This window comes from Thamnophis elegans, chromosome Z (genome assembly GCF_009769535.1).
Source record: "Thamnophis elegans isolate rThaEle1 chromosome Z, rThaEle1.pri, whole genome shotgun sequence".
Lineage (NCBI taxonomy): Eukaryota > Metazoa > Chordata > Lepidosauria > Squamata > Colubridae > Thamnophis > Thamnophis elegans.
The window spans coordinates 89,096,707-89,116,487 of NC_045558.1; the positions used below are offsets into that span (position 1 = coordinate 89,096,707).

At 35.8% G+C, this 19,781-nt stretch overlaps 1 protein-coding gene across 1 annotated transcript; it reads right to left on the minus strand.

The window, feature by feature from the left end:
* Positions 1 to 1,569: 1,569 nt before the first annotated feature.
* Positions 1,570 to 18,239, minus strand: CD8A (CD8a molecule). The gene is made up of 6 exons (XM_032234655.1): positions 18,096 to 18,239; positions 8,684 to 9,028; positions 8,325 to 8,429; positions 6,299 to 6,415; positions 4,637 to 4,673; positions 1,570 to 3,028 (listed from the first exon to the last, which is right to left on the minus strand). Exons 1-6 carry the CDS (start codon positions 18,139 to 18,141, stop codon positions 2,974 to 2,976), a joined length of 705 nt encoding a protein of 234 aa, XP_032090546.1. The 5' UTR covers positions 18,142 to 18,239; the 3' UTR covers positions 1,570 to 2,973.
* Positions 18,240 to 19,781: the final 1,542 nt, after the last annotated feature.

Consider the following 19,781-nt stretch of genomic DNA (forward strand, 5'->3'; position numbering starts at 1 on the left):
GAATGCGGGTTGGACAGCATCACCCACCAGATGGATTCGTAACTGACTGACCAATCACACTCAACGTGTAGTCCTCAATGGAACTGCATCTAAATGGAGTGAAGTATGCAGTAGAATACCCAAGGCTCTGTTTTAGGCCCAATACTCTTCAACATCTTCACCAATGATTTGGATGAGAGAATAAATGGGGAATTTATCAAATATAAGATGACACCAAGCTGGCAGGAATAGCCAACACTCCAGAAGACAGGCTTAAGATACAGAAGGATCTTGACAAACTTGAACATTGGGCACTATCTAATAAAATGAAATTCAGCGGTGAAAAGAGTAAGGTTCTACATTTAGGCAAGAAAAATGAAATGCACAGGTACAGTATAGGTGGTACCTTCCTCAATAGTAGTAACTGTGAGTCTTGGAGTCCTAATAGACAACTATTTAAATATGAGCCAGCAGTGTGAAGCAGCTGCCAAAAAGCCAACACAGTTCTAAGCTACATAAACAGAGGGATAGAATCAAGATCACGTGAAGTGTTAATACCACTTTATAATGCCTCGGTAAGGCCACACTTGGAATGCTGCATTCAGTTTTGGTCACCACAATGTAGAAAAGATGTGGAGACTCTAGAAAGAATGCAGAGAAGAGCAACAAAGATGATTCAGGGACTGGAGACTAAAACATATGAAGAACGATTGCAGGAACTGGGTATGTCTAGTTTAATGAAAAGAAGGACTAGGGAGGACGTGATAGCAGTGTTCCAATATCTCAGGGGTTGCCACAAAGAAGAGGGAGTCAAGCTATTCTCCAAAGAAAGAACCTGAAGGTAGAACAAGAAGCAATGGGTGGAAACTAATCAAGGAGAGAAGCAACTTAGAACTGAGGAGAAATTTCCTGACAGTTAGAACAATTAATCAGTGGAACAGCTTGCCTCCAGAAGTTGTGAATGCCCCAACACTGGAAGTCTTTAAGAAGATGTTGGATAGCTATTTGTCTGGAACAGTATAGGTTTTCCTGCCTAGGCAGGGTGTTGGACTAGAAGAACTCCAAGATCCCTTCCAACGCTGCTATTGTATTGTATTGTATTGTAAGATCCAGATGGATCTTGACAGACTTGAACATACTGGGACTTATCTAACAAAATGAAATTCAATGTAGAGAAAAATAAAGTCTTACACTTAGGCAAGAAAAACCAAAAATACATGTATAGACTGGGTGAAACCAGGCTTAAAAGCAGTAACTGTGAGAGGGATCTTGAAGTTTAACTGGACAACAATTAAATATGAAACAACAGTGTGTGGCGGCAGCCAAAAAACCAATACAATCTTAAGTTGCATTAACAGAGGGATACAATCAAGATCAAGTGAGGTACTAATATCACTCTATAAAGCCTTAGCTTCATCACTGGAAGCTTTCAAGAAGAGATTGGATTGCCATTTGTCAGAAATGGTGTAGGGTCCCCTGCTTGGGCGGGGAAGATGTACTGGAAGACCTTCAAGCTACTGTTAATCTGTTAACCAATTTCTATAATTAAAAAAAAACATCCAAAATTATATCATAGCTTAATATCTTTATTAGAACAATTTAAGATGTTACAGTGATGTTCTGGGCATCTCTATAAAAGCATGCATGAGCCAAAGAAGAAACATGCCAAGCCTAAATTTAAATGTAATGCATGTGCATTTAGTCTGTTATACATGAGAAGTTACTAATAGATCTTTTTCATTTTCAACTGTGATATATATGGAGAATGAAATGTAAGTAATCTTTCATTTTTAATAAGCAAACCATCTTGTTGGTAGCCTGATGAAATTCTTTCCTAGCATTGTGATGAGTCACCTTGTAAAGTGGGCAATTGAGATGCATTCTATCTTCTTTCTCTTTCTTTCTGTGAGCTCTATCCACAGAAGGATACCATTTGCTATGTCCTAGAACCTAGATGGATTTCATTTGGGTTATTTAATAAGGTCTGCATCAGTTTTTGCTATGGGCATGGGAGATGAAATGGGAGTACTGAGTGCTTAACATTATCTTGACTTAGCGTATTGAATATTTTAAGTTGAACAAAGAAAAACAATAGTTACCATAAACTGTTCTCTGCAGTATACAGACAATATCATTTTGAAAGTATTACAGATCTATGGAATTGTGACAAAATGGTAGGTTGGTTTTCAAGTGTAGCCAAAACTGTTTCTCTTTCCTGCCACTATACATAGAATGATTGTGATAACATCAGATTTTTAAAAGCTGCTCTTTACTGAGTCAAATCACTATTCTATCTGACTTTGAAGTTTCAGATAAGGTATTCCCCAGTTCTACCTTGAAGTGCTATGAAATTGCATTTAGAGAAGATCTTCTGTATACTCTAATCCTTCTTAAAATAGGATAAATTATATTCTTGCATTGATTAGTGGTAAAACATCATCTCCCTTCACTCCTTCTATAGGCTAATTCAGAGATTTGGGGGTGTACCATAACTTTTTCTTGGTGTATACATGTTTGCATCCCTTCATTCATCCTCCCATGTTATTGAACATTAATACTCCAAGGTGGAAAAAGAGAAGGCAACTGCAACAAAAATGATACACATATGTGTATGTGTATGAGGAAAGACAAGATAATGCTTCCCTTTCCTTACATCTGGTTACCCAGAGAACAAATGTTATTGAACATTCCTTGAATTTTTAGTTTTTCCATCATTATTATATCCATAAGTATCACAAGATTATTACATATTTTTGAAGTATTTATGGCTAAACTACAATATTTTGACTTTATTTTCATGACAATATGTTCAACTGCAGGAGTAAATTCATAACTTGCTAACTTACAGAGAAACTGATTTCTGAGTAAATGATAAAATATAACAACGTAGCATATGATTTCAAAGATATGATCTAAGACAATCATTCTTAATATATGAACAGAGAACTATTACAAGAACATCAGAGTCTCTGGATTTATATGACACAGCATGTCCTACTTATTATTCTGGAATGGTTTCATGTGAGTTCCATTGGTTCCATTTGTTGGCCTAAAAAGAAGAGACAGAGTTTGAAAAACATGCCATACAAAGTGTCCAATCCTTTTGGATTAATGGACAAGTTTTAATTTTGAAAGTTCTCATAAAAGGAGTAATCTTTGGTTGACTGCCTGTTTACTGTGATTATGTAAATCACAAAAATGTATTTATTAGTGATAGTACATATTGGCCAGGGGTGGGTTTCAATTTTTTTTTACTGCCTATTCTGTGGGTGTGGCTTGGCAGTCATGTGACTGAGTGGGCATGGCCAACTTGATGTCACTCATCAGGAGATGTCATGGATTGGGTAAAATGTGGTGAAGCTCACTTAACAACGCTCTTGCTCAGCAACCAAAATTTTGGGCTCAATTGTAGACATAAGTCAAGGACTATCTCTGCCTTCCTCTGCATGCAGCCTTGTTATAGTAAACTCCTTCTCCTTTCTGGCAATTTTCCTCTCTGTTAGAGACACCAAAATAATCCAGACAATGTAAGGTTTCCTGCAGCAGTAGGGGTTGGACTAGATGACCTCTGAGTAGCCTTCTAGCCCTAAATGCTGTTTTTTTTCTTTCTTTCTTTCTTTCTTTCTTTCTTTCTTTCTTTCTTTCTTTCTTTCTTTCTTTCTTTCTTTCTTTCTTTCTTTCTCCCTTTCCTCTGTGGGAAGCAACCAACACCTCCCCCACAATAAAATATTACTCCCAGAAAGGCTCATTCCACATACCTGCCAGAGAGAGATAATGAGATAATGAGCCTTTAAAAAGGTTGGCCTCATTTACAAGCAGGGAATGATCCAAACCCTTTTAGAAACACAAAGCCCATATTGCACAAACCCCAAAACTTCAAAAACAGAACCATATAAGAATCCTACCTTTTATCCAGTTTGTTGTTCAGTTGACCCAGAAACAATCTGCTGAATGTCACTTTGCAAACTTCCTTTTGAGCAGCTTTTCAATTTAAAGCAGGTTTCAATTTAAAGTTTGCAGCATTAAGTCCCAGAATTCCACAGCCAGACATGCTCAGTTCCGATTTAAAGCAACAGCATTTGTTTTTCTCCTTGCTGAGTCCCGGCTGAAAAGTGATTTTTTCCCCTTCCTCCCTCTCTCCCCACCTCCATCCCCCCTCTCTCTTAGTTTTTAAAACCTCTTTTCCCTTGCCTGAACTGGCAGAGAAAAAGGGCTTTTAAAAAAAGCTTCTGACCAAAATTTGGGGGCATGGCCAAGCGACCATTAGTATCGATCCGGTCTGGTATGCCAGATTTTCACTACCTCTTCTGATGTACCGTACCATACTGGGAGGAACCCATTTCGGATATCCGCTACAAAAATCTGGAGAGTCGCTAGATAGCAGCAAATGGAACACAGTCATCTGGATTTTTGCAGGCCAGATCTGGCAAACCTATTTATGCCAGAAAGCCAGCTATTCAGTTTGCATTTTGCCAAACTCATAACATTTTTTATCATATGGTGTCAATCTCTGGACTACTCATGTCCATTAAATATCATCCTATTTCTGCAATTAAATATTGAAGTTTAAAAATCAGCCTGGAGATTGATAGAATGTTTCAATCCCATTGCAGTACAACTTAAGTATATGAAAAGGACAGTATAATGGAAAACTCACCGTATACATTTGCATTTTCTTCTGCTTCGCCTTGAACCTTTGGCAGAAAAAAGACATATGTATATATATTTGAGGAAATAATGTTTTGCATTATTTTGCTATTCTTTATATCTTGATATACTGTATTACCCAAATTTATAATGATGATAAATAGATATAGTAGATGGAGACATCTATGGAAGTTATCAGTCATCCAGGTCATGGTTGTCCCAAAGATGCTTTTCAAAAAGCAACTGGATTTTATACTTTTTTTCTAGAAAACGTTTCACTTCTCACTCAAGAAGCTTCTTCTGGTCTGATTGAATGATGGGCAATGGAAGAATTTATATTCTTTGCAGTTATCTGGTCATTAACACTCTGAAGATCAGTCATTAGCTCTCTAAGAATCATTGATACCACTTGGAGTTTTATCTGTATCCTCAGGTCACATGAATCAGAGAACAAGTGGATGTGGAAGCTTCTTGAGACTTCTGAAAGGACTTTGTTGTAGATAAGAGATAGGTGGTGTTATATCCCCCCCTGCATTGAGAGGGGGCTGCTCAATTTTAATATAGATGGCTTCTTTGACCCCTCTTTCAAACCAATGGTCCTACTGAATCCACCAGATAGATTGCTAATCTTGTCCTGCTGAGTTTGTCCTCCTATGTTGTGCCATGCATTTGTGAAGTGGTTGTTTTATTTCTCCAATCTATAGATCTGCACATGTCTCACTCTATTGTACTGCATATATCACATTGCTAAGTTTGTGTCTGGGTGATTTATCCTTGGGATGGACAAGCTTCCGCCTTAGTATATTCTTGGAATTAAATGTACACCTATGTTGTATTGGTTGAAAATCCTCCTGAGCTTTGCAGATATTCCTGCAACATATGCAATGACAACGTTGCTTCATTTGTTGTTCTCTTTTTTCCTCTGTTCTCTTCTTCGACTTCTTTATTCTTCTTCAGACATGCACATGCTGCCACATAGGAGGAGAAACCCTCCTATGGACAAGATTCAGCAGTCCATCTGCATTTGAAAGACACTCTTTTGAGGCTAGCAAAGGCCACATTCTGGATAGAGAGGACCACTGTTGGAAAGAGGGGTAAAAAGGACCATCTGTGTTAAAACTGAGCAGCCCTCACTTGACTGAGGGGGAGAGATACAATACCCCCTATATTTCCTGTCTACAACACAGTCCTTCCAACAGTCCCAAGAAGGTTCCACACCCTAACCCTAACCCTGAGGGTACAGATAAAGCCCCAAAAGGCCTCAACAACTCTCAGACTCTCAGAGAGCTAACAATAGATTTTCAGAGTGCTAATGACCAGATGATTGCAAAGAATATAAATCCTTCCATTCTTCATCATTCAATCAGAACTGAAAAAAAGCTACTTGAATACTATTATGGAGCAATTATCAGCTTCTCATCTCATTTTTCTCTTGCATGTGGATTGCAGAGTGGTTTTAAATTTGCATCAGAAATGTTTCATAGCTTTAGAATGGTTTAATTAAACTAGTTCTTTATGTGAATAAATATTCATAATCATTCCAGAAACAAGAAGCAAGCTGCTAGAAGGGGGTCCATGAGTACGTGAGTAGATATATGTATAAATTTAAACTAATCTCTCAGTAACTGCCAACAGTTGAACATCAAACATAGTTTAAAGGAAATCTTCTTACCACAGCAGAGTGATATGATGATTATCAGGGTTATCAGCAGAAGGAGAGAAACACCAGCTAAGGGAACCCATATATAAAGTTCACAGGAGAACATTGTATTTTTTGTATTTGTTGTTACTGAAATATAAAGCAAAAGAAGAGCAATGCTTTCAAAAATGTTATCCCTCCAGTTTTTGATAATGTTTTATTATTTTGAAAAAAAAATTGTTCTGCTAGGATGAGTTTCATGTTTGTGTTGTACAACTTGCTCTAGAAGAGCAACATTGTTAATTGCCAGCCTAGAAACACATCCCATGCTCACAAGGTAGTTGTGATAGTTATAAATAACTATCCTGCAGTGCGGATCCCTGAATTCCAACATCTTCCTACTATGCTTCATCTCCTTATATTTACTTCATGCTTAAAAAGGGAGGTTAATAATCTGATCCTGTTGTGAAGTTGTACTTTCAACTCCTGATATGTTGAAATGATATTATAAGTTCTGTAGTGCTTTAGTTTAGTTTACTTAATTGTCATTGCACATCATACAATGAAGTTAAATGCCATCTTCAATGTACATTATAACTATAAAAATAAAAACACAAACACATATCCTTCACATGCTATATAATTGAAATTGAAAACCCGTTACTGCATTAATATTGCACTATACTGTAGAATTCAAAATAGTTACTACCCTGGGATAGAAGCTGTTTTTCAGCCTATTTGTCCTTGTTTTTATTATCCTGTACTGTCTGCCAGATGGTAATAGTTAAAAAAAAGGGTGCCCAGGATGAGATGGATCTTTAAGAATGTTTTGAACTTTCTTAAGGCAACAGGAGCTACAAAGCTCTTCCAAGGAGGGGAGTGGGGAACCAATGACCCTCTGGGCAATGACATTAACCCTCTGGGGCACTGTCTTATCTGCCACTGTGCAATTGGCAAACCATACACAGGTGCAGTAAGTTAAAATATCTCTATGGTGCAGTGGTAGAAGGTCACCAGCAGTTTTTCATTCTGTTGTTGTTTCCTGAGAAGTCTCAGGTAAGTTAATCTCTTTAGTTGAATAGCAATAGCGGCTGTGATCTTCAAGTAGTTTATACAGGTAGTTCTTGACTTACGGCAGTTCATTTAGTGACCATTCAAAGTTACAATGGCTCTGAAAAAAGTGACATGACCATTTTTCATAGTTACAACCTTTGTAGCATCCAAATGGTCATGTGATCAAAATTCAGATGTTCGGCATCTGGTTCATATGTTATGATGGTTTCAGTGTCCCAGGGTCCACTTTTTGACAAGCAAAGCCAATGGGGACGCCAGATTCATTTAACAACTGGGTTACTAATTCAACAACTACAGTGATTATGACTGCAGGAAAAGTCGTAAAATGGAGCAAAACTCAACAAATTTCTCACTTAACAACATAAATTTTGGGCCCAATTATAGTTGTATATCAAGGACTGTCTGTAGTTTTCTTCTTTCCAGTTAAAACCTTTACACCCACCTCATATGGACTGCCCCATCCCCTTGGCTTTTGTTTGCATTGCTAATTGACTTGCATTATTCCTCTCTGGCCCAAATAGCCCTTCCAGCTCTTTGCTCCATTGGAGAAGAAGAGATCCATTGGAAGAAGAAAGACAGAGAAGAGGTATCAGGATGCTCTGCTCAGCTAATCTTCAGCTATAACCAGACATGCTTCTCTCGACAACTTGGAACGACTGTAGAACTTGCATTTGGATGGATGTATAAAACACACATGTGAAAAATATGGCCTTTGGTGTGGGAAAATAAGAGGATACGTAGAAGTACCACAGTAAAAAATCCTTTGTAACCCATTGCAGGGGAATATTACATGAGCACATCTTTACTTGTTGAACAATTCAATTTAATTCAAATCCATTCAATTCCTTGTTGAACTGACCTCCCTTATTTTCTCCTGATGGAAATCAAAACTGTGTGTTGTTTTCAACATGAAATGTTTTTTGTGTTAAACCCAGAGCCTAAAGTGATATGGCATCTAATTTGGAAGTAGACTAAGGAAACATACCTTTGACTGTAGAATTGGGACATTTCATAGCTTCTTCTTTTATCAGTCCTTTGGTGGTGATTGAAATTTTCTGTGTGGTGGTAGAAGGCACAGGAGTAGTTGTCACTGCAAACAAGATAGATATGAAAGTGTTTTTCTTCGGTTTTCATGGTTAATGGCTGGATAGTTTATAACAATGTTTCTTCACCATAGTTTTAAATGGTTCCAAAATCATTATAGATATAAGTGAAAAGGAAGAAAAAAAGAAAAGAAAAAAATGCAGAAAAGCCAAGCAATTCTCTCCTGATTCGTATTATCCCTAACCACAAGATAGAGCAGAAGATTTTAATGGGGAATCTAAAAGTTATGATGAAACATACCTGGCAAGAATACTGGGATGCCTGTACTAAAAAGCAGCTTCTGATTGCGATGGCGCACACAAAAATAGGTACCCTCGTGGTTCTCCTGAAAGTTGGCAATAGTTAACTGGTAGTAGCTGCCAGCTTTTGTAGCCTTGTAGCCTTCAAGAGTACCTGTTACCTCTTTAGATCTTGATGTAACATGTGTAATGAAGTGGAGTACGCCATTCCATTTCTGAATAACCCAGAAAACGCCAGCATCCACGTGGTCAGTGTCACATTTGAACTCCACTTTGGTTCCAAAAGTTTCAAGAGGATTGCTGATCATACTGATTTCTAGTCGGTCTGTTTGGGACCCACAGCAACCTAAAGAGAGGGAAAAAGTTCAGTTGCAGCCCAAGAATTTTAAACACATTCTGATTGTCTGGATCAGCTGTGAAGTCAAGAAAAAAGTATTAAACAATTCTGAAATGAGTGCTGACCTAGGACTGTGGAAACCCACTTTCTAGTCAGTTCCCAGCCACAGCCACTGAGTGGGTGGCTTTGATCAGTCATGGAATAACAAATCCAGCACAGCCTACAACAACACGGTGGTGGGGAAAAAAAGAAGGGAGAAATATAAAGTGTTGTCTTTTGCTTTTAAAGGAAAGGCAGGATATAAAACTGTTTTTTAAAAGAAATAAACAACATAGACTAAAGAAAACAAGATGCAGATAAAAAGGTGTAGAGCAATAAAGCACATTAGAAGGATGTTTAATTTAGTCTTGGAATTGTTAGTAATAGATAGGTTTTTGATATAAATGGGATAATGGTCAATTCTTTTGACTACAAGATTTTTTAGAAATGCACTTATACTCCATCATTACCAGCTCCTAATAAGTAACCAAATAACAGAATAACAGAGTTGGAAAGGACGTTGGAGGTCTTCTAGTCTAACTCTCTGCTCAAGCAGAAAATCCTATACCATTTCATTACTTCTCATTACTTGTCTCCCTTGAATAAAACCTGTTTGATCATTATGAATCAATTGTTGAATAACCAACATTAACCTATTTGCTAGTATTTTAGTAAAGATTTTATAATCTACATTAAGTAGTGATATAGGTCTATAATTTTTTGGTTGAGTAATATCTTGGTCTTCTTTGGGTATCAGGGATATAAAAGCTGTCTTCCAAGATGGGGGTACCTTAGCTTCCGTTTGAATCTTATTAAATAATTCCTTGAGAGGTTCTACCATTTCTAATTGTAGATTTTTATAGTAAGCCGCTGTCAAGCCATCTGTACCTGGTGCCTTCCCTGCCTTTAACTGCTTAATTACCTGTAGAATTTCCCCCAAGGTTATTGGTTGATTCAATCTTTCCCTCTGCTCTTCTTTAACTATGGGTATTTTTTCTTTATCCGAGTATCTTTCTATATCTAGACCTTTAATTTTATCACCCTTGTACAACGCTGTAAAGAATTTACGGAAGACCTTTTGAATCTCATCCTGTTGAAACACTTCTTTCCCTCTGTAGTGCAATCTAGTAATGTAAGATTAATTGTTAATGCACTAGAATATTTGGGAAAGAATAACCAAATTCCTGCTGCGCTCATATTTCTGGACGGTGAGAAAGCTTTTGATTGAGTTAACTGGCAATTCCTGATGAAAACACTGCAAAAATGCAAATAGGAGAACATTTCTTACAATCAATCAAAGCTATATAACAGCAAACAGCTCAAATTATAGTTAATGGAAGTTTAACAGAATCTTTTCAAATTGAAAAAGGTACAAGACAGGGTTGTCCCTTGTCCCTTATATTGTTTATTATAACTTTGGAAATATTGTTGAATAAAATACGGGGCTTGGAGACCTTAAAGGGAATTAAGATTAAGTAGCAAGAATATAGAGTATGTGCTTTTGCGGATGATCTGGTTATAATATTAACCGAACCGCAAGAAACTAGTGAGATCTTAATGAATATGATTAATCAATATGGTCAAGTGTCAGGATTTAAAATAAATCTAGGGAAAACAAAAATATTAGCTACAAATATGAATACTAGACAAAAGGAAGAACTAGAAGAAATGATAGGATGTGAAATAGTTAAAAAGGTCAAATATTTAGGAGTTCATATTTCAACCTCAAATGGTAAGTTATATAAGTATAATTTGAACCACTTTGGCATAGTATACAGATAGAGATGAAAAAATGGGAGAAGTTACAGTTATCTTTGCTGGGAAGAATAGCAGCAGTGAAAATGAATATTTTACCTAAATTTTTATTTCTTTTCCAAATGCTACCTATACTTAGAAAATCCTATACAATTTCAGACAAATCGCTATCCAATCTCTTCTTAAAAACCTCCAGTGATGGAGCACCCACACCTTCTGAAGACAAGTTGTTCCACTGATTAGTTGCCACAAAATGTCTCATTATTTCTAAGTTGGATCTCTCCTTGATTAGTTTAAACGTATACCTGTTGTCTTTTACATGTTTGACAAACAAAATAAATAAATAAACTAGTTTTTCTTTTCATTAAATGAGACATATCCAATTCCTGCAAGAGTTCTTAGCCTCCAATTCCCTAATCATCTTTGTTGCTCTTCTCTGCACTTTTTCTAGAATCTTAACATCTTTTTTATATTGTGGTGATTAAAACTGGATGCAGTATTCCAGGTGTGTGTTCTTACCAAGACCTTGTAAAATTGAACTAATGCTTCACATGATCTTAATTCTATCCCTCTGTTAATGTGCCTCGGTCAGCATTGGCTTTTTGCAGCAGCCCACTATTGGATCATATTTAAGTGATTGCCCACTAGGACTCCTGGAACCCTCTCACAGTTATTGCTATTGAACCACGTATTACCTATTCTATACCAGTGCATTTTGTTTTTCTTGCCTAAGTGTAAAATCTTATTTTTCTCACAACTAGATTTCATTTTGTTAGATAGGGCCCAGCATTCAAGTCTATCAAAATCTTTCTGAATCTCGAGCCTATCTTCTGGAGTATTGAGTATTCTTGCCAGCTTGGTGTAGTCTGAAAAATTAATAAGTTCCCTCATCTAAATCATTTTGGAAGATGTTGAAACTATTGGGCCTAAGACAGAATCTTGAGGTATCCCACTGCATACTTCTCTTCATGTAGTTCTATTAAGGATACATATTGAGAGTGGCTGGTCAGACAGTTACAAATTCATCTGATTGTGATGTTGTCAAACATATATTTTTCTATCTTCACAAGTAATAGGATGTAGTCTACTTTATGATGCGCCTTACTGAAGTACAAATTATGTCTACATCATTTTGCTGGTCCACTAATTTAGTCACTTTGTTTAAAAATGCAATAAGTTTTGTCTAGCATGATCTGTTTTTGACAAAACCCATTTTGGCTTCTGATTATAACTCTGTTTGCCTCTAGATGTTCATAGTTTCATTGCTTCATTATCTTTTCTAGGATTTTACCAAGTATTGATATTAGGCTGATCGGTCTTTAGTTTCCTGAAGCCATACTCCCTCCACTTTTTTTTAAAGATGGAAACCACATCAGTTGTTTTTTCCCCTACTCACATGATTTATAATCCCGATATAAGATTAATTGGAGTAAATCTAATTTTCTTCCTTTAGGGTTGGATATCTCATTAGAATGTGGACATAGATGGGACTTCTAGTATCTATCAATTTTATTAAATATTTATGGATTTATATTCCTAAATTTCCAAATCTGCCCCATTTAATATGTCTACTCTGCTGGAACATATTACATTAGATTTTCATAGATGTTATATTACACCTTAGCGGTGTAAAATAAATGTGATTAAAATAAATGTAATTCCCAGTCCTGCTTTAAGAGCAATAATTACATTTAAGCTAAAAAATATTTTGATCAAAGCGATAGGTTTTTGAAAAAAATCAGTTGGGAAAGTAAAACATCTACAATCTTTCTTTCTAAATTAAATTTGTTTATGACAGACAGCAATTTTAATCTGGATTTTCAGAACAATTACTGGTCTTGCATTTTAGTATCAATTTTTTTATAGGAATGGTTTTTGGGAAGACAGAATGCCACTATAATTTAAATTGGAATGTTATTGTACTTACTCATTTAAGCCTTGGCAGTTGCTAAATACAATATTTATTAGCACTAATTAAGTGTTTCCAACTTTAATAGTGAGAAAATATATTTGGGCCCTGTTGGGGTTACTTAGTTTTGATATGAACTCACATGAATACTTGATGCTTTTGCTTAACTTTATTCTTAAAATCAATGGAAAAAATACTCACAAAAAGGTAAAAAATCTTTTTAGCAACTGCAAACATAATTTTGTTTCCATTAATTTTTGAGAAAATTATGTATTTGGTTAATCAGTCAATGTCACATTATCTTTTCTTTTGTAAAAATTCTTGGCCAACTCGGTCAGTATTGAATGCTTAAGTTTATTTTTAAAAAAGACTTGAAAGATTACATGAATTTGGAATATAGCTCTAATAGAGTTTTTAAACATATTTTAAGATTGAGATTGAGATTTATTAGATTTATATGCCGCCCTTCTCCCAAGGACTCAGGGCACAACAATTAAAAGAAACACATGATATAAAAGTTAAAAAAAAATTAAATGAAATATTCCAAACCCAATTAAAACCCAATTAAAATTGACAATACATTTTTTTTTTAAATCGAATTAAAATTAACAGTGATCAATACTGTATTTTTTTTTGTTCAGGCCAGGCTGGCTTGCTGGAAAAGCCAACTTTTTAGGGCGCATCAGAAGGACCAGAGGTCAGGGATTATATGAAGCTCATTCCAGAGGGAAGGCGCTCCCACAGGGGGTCACTAGCCGACACTGTCTGGCTGACGGCACCCTGAGGAGGCCAACTCTGTGGGATCGCACTGGACGATGGGAGGCTACCGGTGGCGGTAGGTGGTCTCTCAGGTACCCTGGGCCTATTTTCTTGTTTTTCTTTTCTTTTGTATTTGTCTATTGTTTCTTTTGTTCATTTTTATTTTACATTACTTTATCTCTGTTGAAAATTGATTAATCAAATCTCAAAGATAAAAAAGACACAATGGGAAGTCTTGCACACTGGGGTGAACCAGGCTCAGGTTGGAAAAATAAATATTCAAGATTTATTGTTGTCACCAAGGGGTTTGTTGTTGTTTTTATACTGGATTTTTATCCTTGTAAAGGAGCAGTATCACTGAGAGTGAGTTGGGCGGCCATATAAATTTTCTTAAACAAATAAATACAGGTAGTCCTTGACTTACAACAGTTCATGTAGTGACCGTTCGAAATTACAATGGAACTGAAAAAAGGAACTTATGACCATTTTATGACCTGTAGCATTATCCCCATGGTCACATGATTTACATTCAGATGCTTGACAATTGGTTCATATTTATGACGGTTACTGTGTCCAGGGGTCATGTGATTCCCTTTTACAACCTTCTGATAAGAAAAGTTAATGGGGAAGCCAGTTTCACTTAACAACTATGTTACTAATTTAAGAACTGCAGTGATTCATTTAACAACTATAGCAAGAAAAGTTGTAAAATGGGGCAGAGCTCATCTACCAAATTTCTCACTTACCAACTTAAATTCTGGGCTCAATTGTGGTCATAAGCCAAGGACGCACTATATTTAATTCTTCAATCATTTAACAATGTTGAAATACTTTGCTGTTGGTTCAGTGCTCCTATTGCTTTTATTGCACATTAGTGCAACTCATAGTGTTCTTGGGAGAATGAAGGTATGGGATATTGTTTACAGAAATATGAAAGCTTAAGATTCCATCTTGATAGTTACAGCTTATCAATGTACTGCAAAGTATTTTATCAGTTAAAACAGAATTCAATATATGAAAAATATCTTCGTTGTTTGAGTTATTAAGAGAATGCATATTTACAAAAGGCGAAGGCATTGCGTGCGTGCATATCTTTAAGTCACTGTTGACTCCTTGCAACTGTCTAGACAAATCCCTGCAATTTTCTTGGCAAGATTTCCCACAAATGATTTGCTATTGCCTTCTTCCCAGATTTGAGAGAGGACTAGACCAACTGTCTTTGAGCCTAAGGTGGAGCTAGGACTCCCAGTCCCCTGATTTCTAGCCTAGTACCTTAGCCACCAAACTGGTCCTACAAATATGTCTCTCAAAATTTGTCAAAATTGACAAAATAGTTAGACAGTGCTGTATGGGATTATGGTTTACCCTCTCTATGTAAGGTTGATGTATAACCTTATAATGGAGGGCTGTGGGAAGCAGCCACAATAGCAGCTACAGTGAAGGTGGTTATCTGTTTTCACACTTGCAGGATGAAGTCAGGAGCTCTTTTTTTCCACATTACAGAGGAGTATGTGAGAATTTAGATACTCTTGGTCACTAGAGAGCGGGGTGGGAATTGATTTAATGCATACCTGAATGAAAAAAGAATTGAAACCAAATTCCTTTAATAGTACTGAAATGATCAATGTGCTTTGCCAATTGAAAGTCTCTGTGTGTGAGAGAATGTAAGACAATCTGTGTGAAAGAAAGTAGGTGGGAGAGAGCTGACCTGTATCAATGTATAGTTATTGGAAACAATTCCTTTTAAAGGAATTTAAAGGAATAAAAAATATTTATTTAAGAAAAATAAGAGAACGTGCTCATCGGAAAAATTCTAAATAAAAATGCATAAGAGTGGGAAAATATGCAGCAAAAAAAATCTAAATTTTAATGATTTTTTAAAAAAAAATCTCAGTGGAGGACTTAGAAATGAAAAACAAGAAATAATGAGAAAGTGACATATTCAATGGTCATTGGAAGTCACATTGAGTTTCCTAGACGAATCACTCAAGCAGTCAAGCAATAGGTGTTTATTTTATTTGTTGTGACAAATAAAGAAGACTACTTCTGCGTGAGATCAAAGGCCATTCCTTCATCAATTTTTATTTCCAGAGGAGCCAAGCAGATGATTCTGGGCAGTCTACAAATGGGGCACAATGAGAAATTTTCTTTCTCATTTTGCCGACAAACAGATATTTGGAAACACATCATTTCTAGTTTTGAAATATAAATTGCCATCCACAATAGTGGACATTGGTTGTGACTAATTATTTACCTATTTTTTTTCTTATTGCTTTTTCAAGCTGTCTCGTTTTTCTGGCTAATATCATGATTTACAGCTGGAAATGTCATAGTTTAATGATGAGTAGAAAATTTCTCTTTTGTCTGTCCTCATTCCAATCATTTAACTTTATATCAGTCTGTTTTTCATTATAGTATAGCTTTTAAACAATTTAATTAAATATGATAGTATTTCAGCACTTAAATTATTATATTTTAATACTTTCCCTCCTTTCTATTAAAATAAGTAGACAAACAATTTTTAATTTGGAAGAATTACATTCAGTTTACTAACCACAATTATGAACTTTCAAGTTCAAGTGTGCTGAAATTCTCCAATCTTCTTATGCTAAATGTTGCACTTGATTATGTGCGAACATTTTTGGCTCCTAGTGATTAAACAGATAGATTTTCTCCCTGAAAATTCTGTGTCACAATGTTAATTTTATTTGAAGATTTTTGAATATTCAAATAAAATTCTCTTTTTGAGAAGAGCAACTAAGATGATTAGGACCCTGGAGACTAAAACATATGAAGAATGGTTGCAGACATTGGGTATGACCAGTCTATACAAAGAAGGACTAAGAGGGACATGACAGCAGTATTTCAGTATTTGAGAGGCTGCCACAAAGAAGAAAGGGTCAACTTATTTTTCAAAGCACCAAAAGACAAGATAAGAAACAATGGATGGAAACAAATCAAGAAAAGAAGCAACCTGGAATTAAAGCGAAATTTCGTAACAACAATTAACCGGTGGAACTGCTTGCATTCAGAAGCTGCGGGTGCTTCATCATTAGAGGTTTTTAAGAAGAAACTGGACAGTCACTTGTCTAAAATGATAGAGGGTCTCCTGCTTGACCAGGGGGTTGGACTAGAAAATCCCCAAGGTCCCTTCCGGCTCTATTCTGAATTGAATTGAAAAAAAAAAACTAAAATTATGTCAGAACCAGTACTGAATATTTTTTTATCTAGAGAGACAACTCTCAGCAAAATTCCAGATTTCCATATATTAGTGCTGAAATTCTTATGTTGACTATATTTTCTTACATGCTTCCAATATATTTAATATCAGTAATATAATAGTTAAATTTTCAATGATTCCTTAAAAACTATTGTCTTTCCTTAATAATCTGTTCATATGGCATAGATGAAGATATTTATCTCAAAATTTTGAATTTTCAGAAGAATAAGCTTGCTGCAAAAACAAAAAAAAATCTCTTGATAGTTTAAAGCATTTATAGAAAAATGTGGTAACATTAGAGGTATGCTGATTATTGATACATACTTTTTTTGTGTACAGAGAATTATAGCAAAGATTAGCTTGTATGAGATATATGGATCAGAAAATTAATGTATCAAATATAATAGTATTTGCGTTGGATCATGAATTTTATATATACAAATGGCAAAATGTTAGCAAATAATTTGTTGATCTTAAAAACATTAATTTGTTTAATGTGGCAGACACTTTACTTGGTAAAAAAAGTAATGATAGTACATGTTCTGTTGGAAGAAATTATTATTTGCTCAAGTGAAAAAGTTAATGAGACTAAATTGCAAAACAATATTGGAAGAAAGAAAAAAGGAAGGAACAATGAAAAAATGTGTTAGGGAATGTGAGAAAGGGAAAGACCACGAAAGGTGCAGTTGAATGAAACTCATGAACACCTGGAAAACAAATTCATCAACATTTTAAAGAACAACAGGCAATATTTTAAGTAGTATGTGGACATCATAAAAGCAAAAGTGATCTTCCAGAAACAGATAGATATGGCAAGGAACAGTAAGTAGTTTTGTGAAAACTATAGTTGTGCTTCCTTTCCTTTGTGTTATCTTACGCTTTTAATTTTTTAAAATGTATCTTTTCTATTTCTCAAAATTGCTTACTTTGAAAAGGAATAGTGTGATAGGTATAAAGATATGTGCAAATGTATACTATTTTTTCCTCAGATATTAATTCTGTTTTCTTCTTCAATTATCTATCTTTTTTTCCTCAGTTGTAGACCCCTCACCTTTATCCAATCAGCCCACCTAGTATTTTTTTTAAAAAAAAGATTTGTGGATATAATAACAACAGAAATAACAAATTAGATTTAGATCTAATATTTGACTTTTCTATGGATTCCTTCTTTACTTTTAACTCATAGCTACAAGAGTACGAGATAGACTAGAAATTTTTTTGTTATGCAGCCTTGGATTCTGCCTTTCAAATAAAAGAAATTTACATGTCTTCAGAAATCCACTGGACCCTTGTATCATATTCAAAATACTTTTAAGAAGTTTTTCAATTATTGTTTTTTTAAGGCTTTTCCCCATACCATTCCACTAAATCCAAAGTAGTAGCATGATACTCACATAAAATCAGAGCAAGGAACCACAGAAGACAGAAAATTCTGACCATTTTTTTTCCTTTTGGCAATCTTTCTTTTAAAAAGGCAGAGGAGAATTATAATTAATTTGATGGACGAAATAGGTTCCCGTTAGTGGAAGAGGATGTGATGTCAGCTACTTCCCCTCCCTCTCAGAAGAGTTTGAGCTTTCCAATGAGCACACTGAACAAGAATATCCTGAAGGGGCAGCTGGTGGGTTTTTATGCAAAACTGAAGGCAATCAGCTACTTTGATTATAGGCCATGAACAATTTGGAAAACAGTTAAAAAAGGAGCAGGTATGCAAAAATAAATTAAAAAAACTTTTTTTGTCAAAAGGTCACCCCAGGACACTGAAACCAGAATAAATACGAATCTGTTGCCAAACAAAATTTTGATCACGTGACCATGAGGATGCTGCAACGGTCGCTAAGTGTGAAAAATGGTCGCAACGGTCGCTAAGTGTGAAAAATGGTCATCAGTCACTTTTTTCAATGCCATTGTAACTTTGGTCACTAAATGTTTTCCCCCTCCTCGAGACTCCTCACTTCTTCCTTCATTCCTCTTGCTTATCTACCTTCACCTTATCTGTCTTCTGCTCTTTCCCTCTCTTCCTTCCTTCCTCCCTCCTTCCATCCTCTTCTTTCCTCACTCACTCCCTTCCTCCTTTTTTCTCTTCCTTCCTCCTTCCATTCTTTATACGATATAAAATTCAATGAGGGTGAAACACACAAAATCTGGCAAAGCTGCCTTGCACCAACCTGGCCTGCCTATAGAATAGCAGCCACTTTGAGACACATAAACCTGGTCTGAACATATTGCATCACAAAGATTTGCAAAGATCACATTTGCAAAAAGGAACATTTCTTGTAGTAAATACATTTTATAAACAATTTAAAAGTAAAAATCCCCCCAAAATAATAAAAAAGGTATTCTATAAATAAAAGAAATCCTTAAAAACCATTGTTAAGTATTACACCAGCAATAATTTATACTGTCACCATTTCAAACTATCATCAGAAATACGAATCTGTTGCCAAACATCAACATTTTGATCGCGTAACCATGAGGATGCCACAACGGTCGCTAAGTGTGAAAATGGTCGCTAAGTGTGAAAAATGGTCATCAGTCACTTTTTTCAATGCCATTGTAATTTTGGTCACTAAACAGCCATGTTCCTGACTTAACAACCACCATGATTCACTTAACGTGGCAATAAAAGGTCGCAAAATGAGGCAAAAATCATTTAACAAACGTCTCCCTTAGCAACAGAAATTGGGGGATCAATCCTGGTCGTAAGTCGAGGATTACCGGTAGCCAATTGCAAAAGGCAACTTTACTTGGAACAGGTGAGATTGTGCCCGGATCCCTTTCATGCCAACATATCCATCTTCTGCTCTTTCCCTCTCTTCCTTCCTTTCTCCTTCCATCATCTCCTTTCCTCACTCACTCCCTTCTTCCTTTTTTCTCTTCCTTCCTCCTTCCATTCTTTCAGCTTCATTTCTTTTGCCTATCTACATTCTCTGTCTTTCTGCTCTTTCCATTTCTCCCTTCCTCTTTGCTTTTGTTCCTTTCTCCTTCCCTCCTTTCCTATTTCTTGCTTCTTCCTTCCTTCTGCCTATCTACCTTCACCTTCTCTGTCTTTCTGCTCTTTCCCTGTCTTCCCCTTTCCT